Source organism: Macrobrachium nipponense, chromosome 33 (genome assembly GCF_015104395.2).
Source record: "Macrobrachium nipponense isolate FS-2020 chromosome 33, ASM1510439v2, whole genome shotgun sequence".
Taxonomy (NCBI): domain Eukaryota; kingdom Metazoa; phylum Arthropoda; class Malacostraca; order Decapoda; family Palaemonidae; genus Macrobrachium; species Macrobrachium nipponense.
In genome coordinates, this window is record NC_087219.1 from 31,328,261 (window position 1) to 31,338,260 (window position 10,000).

At 34.1% G+C, this 10,000-nt stretch overlaps 1 protein-coding gene across 1 annotated transcript; it reads right to left on the minus strand.

The window, feature by feature from the left end:
- Positions 1–2,866: 2,866 nt before the first annotated feature.
- LOC135202719 (uncharacterized) lies at positions 2,867–8,756 on the minus strand. The gene is made up of 4 exons (XM_064232193.1): positions 8,674–8,756; positions 4,974–5,047; positions 4,130–4,273; positions 2,867–3,408 (listed from the first exon to the last, which is right to left on the minus strand). Exons 1-4 carry the CDS (start codon positions 8,675–8,677, stop codon positions 2,998–3,000), a joined length of 633 nt encoding a protein of 210 aa, XP_064088263.1. The 5' UTR covers positions 8,678–8,756; the 3' UTR covers positions 2,867–2,997.
- Positions 8,757–10,000: the final 1,244 nt, after the last annotated feature.

Genomic DNA, 10,000 nt, shown 5'->3' on the forward strand with positions numbered 1-10,000 from the left:
TTGGAAGGGTGAAGAATATATTCTTGAAAGGGTGAGAAATGTATTCTTGGAAGGGTGAGGAATATATTCTTGGAAGGCTGACGAATATATTGTAGAAAGGGTGAAAAATATATTCCTGGAAGGGTGAAGAATATATTCCTGGAACGGTGAGGGATATATTCTTGAAAGGGCGAGAAATATATTCTTGGAAACGTGAGGAAGATATTCTTGGAAGGGTGACGAACATATTCTAGAAAGGGCGAGGAATATATTCTTGAAAGGGTGAGGGATATATTCTTGCAAGGGTGAAGAATATTTTTGAAAGAGTGAGAAATATATTGTTGGAAGGGTGAGGAATTCTTGAAAGGGTAAGAAATATATTCCTCAAATGTTGAGAAAAATATTCTTGAAGGGTGAGGAATATCCTGGAAGGGCGATGAATAATTGAAGAAATCATTGTTCAAAGAGAAATATATTCTTGAGCATTAGATTCTTCCTCAAGAAAATTATAATACATTATTATTTTATAATATAAATATACATATGTACATAACATACATACATACACAAATACGTATATGTATATTCCCCTGTCGAACAGAAAACCCTAGCAAGAGATAATTATTCATATTATGAAAATGAAGGGGATCTGATATTCCGGATGAGGAAAAAACGAAATGTATGGATTACCATACATTAATTAGGCTTCCGCTTTACATTTGGGGGGGGGGAGTGGAATTTTCACTTGACAAAAAAAAGTTTTAGATATGTAAAAAAACAAAAAAAAAAAAAAAAAAAAAAAAAAAAAAAAAAAAAAAAAAAAAAAAAAAAAAAAAAAAAAAAAAAAAAAAAAAAAAAAAAAAAAAAAAAAAAAAATTTAGCGTAGGTTCGGTCGGCAGTTTAGTGTGTTCAATTTTGAAAGAACATTGCAACATAATAATAATAATAATAATAATAATAATAATAATAATAATAATAATAATAATAATAATAATAATAGAACTATTGATATTTAGAAATAATAATAATAATGGCATATTTAATTTAGAAATATTGATATTAAGAAATAACAAGAACAATAACAACAACAATAATAATAATACATTTAGAAATACTTTTATGGAGGCATTAGGTAATATATATAAAATAATATATAACAATAACATAAAAGGCATTACATAACCCTCCTTACCTCTCGATGCCATAAAACCTAAGGCTTTACGTCTCTCTCTCTCTCTCTCTCTCTCTCTCTCTCTCTCTCTCTCTCTCTCTCTCTCTCTCTCCACTGTCCCAGAATCCTTCTTCAATCCTTCCCCATTCACACCAAAGGGTCCTTGTTACCTCCGGTTCTGGCAGGATAAGAGGCAGGATTGTTACTCGGGACAAAAACCTCAGTTTTCCTTTCGTTCTCGGGGTTTCCTTTTATTGGCGAGGACAATAGGACCCACCCCCCACCCACCCACACACCCTCCCCTCTCCCCCCTCCACTCCGTCACATTTGTCTGGCCCTCCTGAAGATTTTGAGAAAGCGGTTTTAAATAGGATAAGAGATAAATGGATGCAGGGCCCCAGTTGTAGGGTGCAGCCATTTGTCTGGTCTGGCCTTGAAATGTTATGGTGGAGTGTGTGTGGGGGGGGGGGGGGGTGAGGCATTGTGCTGAGCTATTATAATATATATATATATTATATATATATATATATATATATATATCTATATACATATATATATATATATATATATATATACACTACATACATACATATATATATATATATATATATATATATATATATATATATATACACATACATACATACATATATATATATATATATATATATATATATATATATATATATATAATATACAATATAATATTACTACATATCTTTTTTATATATATATATATATATATATATATATATATATATATAATATATATATATGTAACGCATATATATCGTTGCCTCCTTGCCAGGCTAGCTGCCCGAACTATTGTCATTCAAATAAAGAGAGAGAGAGAGAGAGAGAGAGAGAGAGAGAGAGAAAACACATTTGACTAATTGACACGGGAGTCGTGTTGCGACCCGGATCCAATGCCTATGTAGGCAGCATATGGTCAACAAAATTTACATAAATGTTATTTGAAATCCACTCGCCAATTTGTTTATCAAAAGACAGAACCCGGTTCCAAAGGGTAGGGGAAACATTTGAAACTATTAGTGGTACCAAGTGATAGGTGATGATGATTATTGAGAATTCAGCGAGCTCTTTGTGGTCCTGGAATCTTTATATTTTGTGGATGTATTTGGATTTTTTTTTTTTTTTTGTAGAGGGGGGAAGATCTTGTCCAAAGTTTCAATAGTGTCAATAGCAATGTTAAAATATGGCAAAGGTGCATAAATACCAGTTATGAGAGGTCAACCTTGTATATATATACCATTTCTGGAGGTATGGCAGTTTGATATATACCTTATCCGAATATATTTCTCCTTTTTTCTTTGAATTATACTTCTCTCTCTCTCTCTCTCTCTCTCTCTCTCTCTCTCTCTCTCTCTCTCTCTCTCTCTCTATATATATATATATAATAATAATATAATAAATATATATATCTTATATATATATATATATATAGTTTTTTCTTTTCTTTGTAATAAAGATTGATTAGCAACTGAATAGGTAGTTTGGGTGATTCTATATATGGCAGTCTATCCATTTTGAATAATAATAATAATAATAATAATAATAATAATACCGCAACGGTAATAGTAACATCCTTACGTGGAGATGTTTACATTGCTAATAGAATCCATAAAATCGTTTCTCTGAAATATTAAATTTCAGTCTAAAAACCCAAGGTTGACATCGGGTCGAGAAAGACCAACATCACGTTTATACTTTAATAATACCAAGCTAGTGAATACATCACAGAGATAAGCAAATTCAGCCCATTACAATATTCAGGAATCTTCGGGAATCTTCGGGAAATCTTGGGGAGTCCACAAGGGGCCATCGCATCAACCGAAGAACCAGAAGTAAGTAATCGTCAATCCCGTGGGGACGGTGATGGTGGTAGTGAAGCACTTAGCCACGAAGAGTAGCAATATACATTTCCTGAATGTGATAGACACCTGCCTCTTGGAGACCTCCTCCTCCTCTTCCTCTTCCTCTTCCTCCTTCTTCTCCACATTCCCATCGTTCTTGACCAGCTTGTAGACCGGGAGGTCTCCGCAGAAGTTCGTCAGGGTCTCCCCGATCTCCTCCAGGGGGTTGTCTAAGGAGACGGCCAACACGTTCATGTCGCCTTGGTCCACCGGGACTGTCGTCTGCTGCTGACTCTCGATGAAGGCTACTTGGTCTTCGATGGACGTCACCAGTATGCGGACGAAGCAGCCATCTTGGGACTCCACCCGAGATGCAGCGAAGCCCTTGGAGAAGACAGCTTGATAGTTATAGGAATATATATCCGTGACATTCATTATGTTGATTCGGGGAAAAGCTCTCTGCGCGAGAGTGTATACAATGTTCTAAGGGGTCCACAATAATAAAAATGTTAAAAGTTCGTAGCTATAAATTATGTACACGAACTTTTGACGTTTTTATCATTGTGGACCCCTTAGAACATTATGTTGATCATAATCAAGTTTGAGACTTGTACCACATAAAAATTGAAACACTGGGTGCAAATCCTAATAAAAATGTTAAAAGTTCGTGCTTATAAATTATACACACGAACTTTTCGACATTTTCATTATTATGGACCCCTTAGAACAATATGTTGATTATAATCACGTTTGAAACTTGATTTATATAAGCACCTGTACCACATAAAAACTTGAAAACATTGGGTACAAATCCAGACCTGTTTCAACTTTACATCTAAGGCATTTTCAGAGGACCGATGCATAGTGGTGGAAATTTACAATACAGAAGCTGGAGGGAAATTACAAACTCAAACTGTATATCAGTAGGAACAAATATTGGTTAGGGGGTGCTGGACTAGGCCTGACCTAACGAACAGGGGGTGTTAGGGTCAGAAAAGATTGGGGCACATTGTATAGCTACAGTCAGAGGGACATCAGAAACACACGACTGTATACCAGTACCTATAAAAATGAATTAGTATTCAGTACAGACGAAAACACTCACTGTATTGTAGTCCTCGAGCGTGTTCACTTCCTCGAAGTCGTCGTGATCATTCATGTGGAAGTATATCAGCTTCGATTCCATGTCTACGTGCAAAGACATACACGCATCGGTGCCATTATGTACGTCATAACACATTGTGTAATTCTGGAAAAAAGGTTAACCACTCAATGGAAAATGATAAAGATATGCATTTGTGGCTGATTCCCTGGGACCGGTGAAAAGTCTGATTCCTATTTTCTATTTGGTGTGACTTCTATAACTGCTTTCTTTTTTTGTCACGTAATGACGTCAAAGTTTCTGAAGGTTCTTTCGTTTGGAATTTAGGTTTGTTGGCAACAAACGTACTCAAGAAGACTGAGGGAATCTAGGTGGTAAGAAGGCATACTATATATATATATATATATATATATATATATATATATATATATATATATATATATATATATATATATATATATATATATATATATATATATATATATATATATATATATATATATATATATATATGTATATATATATATATATATATATATATATATATATATGTATATATATATATATATATATATATATAATATATATATATATATTATATACACTAGTATCTGTATTATAATCATGGTTGATTTATTCCTCAATAAACGAAGGTATTAGCCCCATTCCACATTAGACTTGCATTTAGCATAAGCAAACCCTGTCATCATTTCAATAAATTTCAGCCACGCAACTGTGTGTGTGTGTGTGTGTGTGAGAGAGAGAGAGAGAGAGAGAGAGAGAGAGAGAGAGAGAGAGAGAGAGAAAACAGCTTCGTTAATGTCCTCGCAAGAATTGGTTAACTTACCTGGGCAGAGGTGAGGTGGGATATGATGCCCAGAATAAAAGTGCCGATCATGACTGGGTTCATCTTGGACGGAGCTGCAATTGGGAATAACAATGGCCAAATGGTTTAGTGATTCATCGTTTTATTTGTGTGAGATTCACTTTTAAAACTAGGAGCAAAATCTGCCCAAAAATAACCAACAATAGTCTGAAAATATTCATTATTGTGAGTACATTTGAGTATGTTGTTATCTCATTGCCAAGAAGACATAAGATGGAATGTTGCTCATCGTTACATGCGGATAATATGTATAGATATTCATATATTTATGTATATATGTATATTTACTTATATATAATGTATATAGTTTATTTACAAGTACATATATATATATATATATATATATATATATATATATATATATATATATATATATATATATATATATATAATATATATATATAATATGTATGTATATATTATATCGAGCTACAATGTCCTTTAATATCTAATTCGCTCTACCTCGGAATTAATATATTTTCATATATGCTTAACCGAAGGGGAATTTTTTTCTCGATAATAGATTTACCTGTACTTGGGCGCGGACATTGTAGCTCATATATGTCTATGAATCACGGTAAATGTGATAGTGACTTATGTAAATGCTACGTGCTTGTCAAAAGCGCTCTTAAACTTACGGAAGTCGAGGCGGGTTTGAATGTTGGTCTCTCAAACCCTACGAAATACTTCAGCGCAAGAAAGTATTTGAGGTGAGAGAGACATAAAACCTTTTGCCTTCGCGGTAGCTGGGTGGTTCCCTTCCACTGAAACGTTCTTAGGATTTATTATGTACTGCGTTCGCGCCCAAGTACAGGTAGAATCTATTATCGAGAATAAAAATTCCCCCTTCGGTTCGCAATATGAAGAATATATATTAATCCGAGGTGAGAGCGAATGTAGATAGTTAAGGACTTGTTAGCTCGATATATGTTATATGAATCACGGTAATGTGATATGACTTATGTAATATGCAGCGTGCTGTCAAAAGCGCTACTTAACTGACCACGCGGTCGAGGCGGGTTGATGTTGTTCCAACAATCAGAATACTTCAGGCGCGGAAAGTATTTTGAGGTGAGAGAGACATAAACCATTGTTAGCCCTCTCGTGGTAGTGGGTTGGTTCCCGCTTCCACCTGACATTCCTGTATTTGATTATGTTACCTGTGTTCGCGCCCAAGTACAGGGTAAAATCTATTTACGACGAAAAAAATTTGCCCTGTTGCGTTAAGCATATATGAAAATATAGTTATGAAGTCGCGCGGCAGGTAGTAGTGCGAAGGGTTGATGTATTAAAGGACATTGTAGCCCCTTTCGAATATATGTATATTGAAGTCACGGTAATGTGATATGACTTTATGTAAATGCTACGTGCTTCAAAAAGCGCTTACTTTAACATCGGATCGAGGCGGGTGATGTTGTCTCCAAACCCCGGATACTTCAGGCGCGAGAAAGTATTTTGAGTGAAAGGACATAAACCTTTTAGCCCTCCGCGGTAACAGCTGGGTGTTCCGCTTCCACTGTGAACGTTCCTTGGTTTATTATGTACCTGCGTTCGCGCCCAAAGTATCAGGTAAATCTATTTATGTCGAGAAAAAAATTCCCCGTTCGTTAGCAATAGAATATATTAAATTCCGAGGTAGAGCGAGATTAGATCTATTACAGGACATTGACGCATCAGATATGATGTATATTGAATCACGGTAATGTGATATGACTTATGTAAAGCTTACGTGTGTCAAAAGCGCTACTTAACTACCGGAGTCGAGGCGGGTTGATGTTGTCCTCCAAACCAACGAATAATTCAGCGCGAGAAGTATTGAGGTGAGAGAGGACATTAAAACCTTTGTAGCCTCTCGGCGGTAGCTAGGGGGTTCCGCTTCCACTGGACGCTTCCGGGATTTACATGTACCTTCGGGCGTTCGACGGTTCCAAGTAAAGGTAAATCTATATCCGAAGAAAAAAATTCCCCTTCGGTAATCAATATATGAAAATAATTTAATCCGAGGTTAGAGCGAATTAGATATAAAGGGACATTGTAGTCGATATATGTATTGAAAACATTTTCACGGGTAAAATTGTTTTTGGGATTTATGACTATGTAAATAGTACGTGCGTTCAAAAAGCGCTATTGTAACTACTGGAGGAGGCGGGTTGATGTGTCTCCAAACCAACGAAATACTTCAGCGCGAGAAAGTATTTGGGTGAGAGAGACATGAACCTTTTAGCCTCTCGCGGTAGCTGGGGTGGTTCGCTTCCACTGACGTTCCTGGAGTTATTATGTACTGCGTTCGCGCCCAAGTACAATGGGAATTATTATCGAGAAAAAAATTCCCTTCGGTTAAGGCATATATGAAAATAATATAATTCGAGGTAGAGGAATTAGATATAAAGGACATTGTAGCTCGATATATGATATGAATCACGGTAATGTGATAGAAGCTATGTATAATGGCTACGTGCTGTCAAAGCGCATACTTAACTATCGAGTCGAGGCGGGTTGATGTTGTCTCCAAACCAAAGCATACTTCAGCGCGAGAAAGTATTTGAGGTGAGAGCGACATAAAATCACTTTAGCCTCTCGCGGTAGCTGGGTGTAGTCCGCTTCCATTAATCCTGATTAATATGTACCTGCGTTCGCGCCCAAGTACAGGTAAATTCTATTATCGAGAAAAAATTCCCCTTCGGTTAAGCAGTATATGAAAATATATTAATTCCGAGGTAGAGAGAAAGATATTAAAAGGACATTGTAGCCGATATATTGTATATGAATCACGGTATGTGATATGACTGATGTAAATGCTAGTGCTGTCAAAAGCGCTACTTAACTACCGGAGTCGAGGCGGGTTGATGTTGTCTCCAAACCAACGAATACTTCAGCGCGAGAAAGTAAGCTTTGAGGTGGAGGAGAGACATAAACCTTTTAGCCTCTCGCGGTAGCCTGGGGTGGTTCCGCCTTCCCACTGACGTTTTCCTGGATTTTAATTATTTGTACCTGCGTTCCGCGCCCAAGTTACAGGGTAAATCCTATTATCGAGGAAAAAAATTCCCCTCCGGTTAAGCAATATATGAAAAATATATTAATTCCGAGGTAGAGCGAAATTAGAATTTAAATTAAAGGACATTGTAGCTCGATATATGTATATGGAATCACGGTAATGTGAAGTAGACTTATGTTATGTATATATTAATATATCATATATATATATATTATATATATTAAAAAATTATGATTATATAGCTATATACATATGTGTGTATATATATAATATATATATGTATAGGTATATGTATATATATATATATATATATATATATATATATATAAATATAATATATACATATCATATATATATATATATATATATATATTATATATATATATTAATGTATAGATATATATATATATATATATATACATATATATATATATATAAAAATATATGTATATGTCTATATATATATATATATATGTATATAAATGTATATATTTATAGTGATATATATTTATATATATGGATATGTATATCTATTTATATATGTAATGTTTATATATAATGTATATATATTTACATGTATAAGTATATATATTTATTTATATATATGGATATGTATATCTATATCTATCTATCTATCTCTATATATAATAATAAAAGTATACTTACCCATTCTTTCTTAGAGTACCTACTGGACCAAACGATGGATATCCACTACAGACCTGTGGGACCCGCTGCAAATATATATACACCATCCATCAACGAAACGCAAAACGCACAGTAAGGGTTTTCCAAAGCCATGTCAAATTGAGGCCGCATCGTGGAAAAGGCTTAAAAAGTCTAAAATATAATGACTAATAGAATTGGATAACCTTTCATGACACGCGTGAATTATTATTAACGCTGACTCCTCTAATTCCTTCAGCTGCGATGAATAATGTTGAATAACTTCCTTAGTTTCCCTTTCAAATGCTCCATGAAATTGATAAGCATAACGCTTTAATTGCTGTGTACATATATCACTTGGCCTTTCCATGGCCACTTGTTTCATTTCTCAAAAGGAATTCGTTTGCCGACTTCAGTTATTAGTAATTTGTTTTTTCAATGGTGGTGAAATAGGAAATACTTCTTTGAAAAGTGCAGAGCTAAATCGTGGCTTTTAATATATATATATATATATATATATATATATATATATATATATATATATATATATATATATATATATATATATATATATACGTAGTATATATATATATATATATATATATATATATATATTGAAGATGTGTTATTACCTTTTAAAGGAGGAAATACTTCTTTAATATATATATATATATATATATATATATATATATATATATATATAATTATATATTAATGATGGAGAATCTTTATAGTTTTCTTAAGAGGAAATACCTCTTAAATAAATGTTGAGGTAAATCTTAGCTTTATATATATATATATATATATATATATATATATAGTATCATATATATATATAAGAACAAGGAATGGGAAATAGCAGGAAAAAAGAATCTCAAATAATCTTGAATATTTCCCCCACAAAAGCAATGTTGACATAAGCCTAAATATTGTTCGCCCTTTGGCCCAACAGCAGTGTTGAAATAAGGCTAAGTATTGTACGCCCTTTGACCCGACAGCAATGTTGAAATAGGCCTAAGTATTGCACGCCCTTTAACCGAAAAGCAATATTGTCCGCCCTTTAACTTAGAAGTAATTTTGACATAAGCCTAAATATTGTACGTCCTTTAACCCAAAAGCAATGTTGACATAAACTTAAATATTGCACGCAAAAGCGTACAGTATGCAATTCCAACGTACCAGAACTTTACGACTGAACCCTGATACTGTACACCTCTGAAACACGATACTTATTAAAAACACCGGTTCACTCGGACTAACAAGTATCCACGTAATTTCGCAGACAGCATAACAAACGGGATAGAGAAAGGGATAATCCTATTAGTAATCC

Coding starts and splice junctions, on each gene's coding strand:
- LOC135202719 (XM_064232193.1), bottom strand. Junction 4,274..4,973: donor CCCACCTCACCTCTGCCCAG/GTAAGTTAACCA, acceptor CCTTTTTTCCAG/AATTACACAATGTGTTATGA. Junction 3,409..4,129: donor CGCTCGAGGACTACAATACA/GTGAGTGTTTTC, acceptor GTCTTCTCCAAG/GGCTTCGCTGCATCTCGGGT.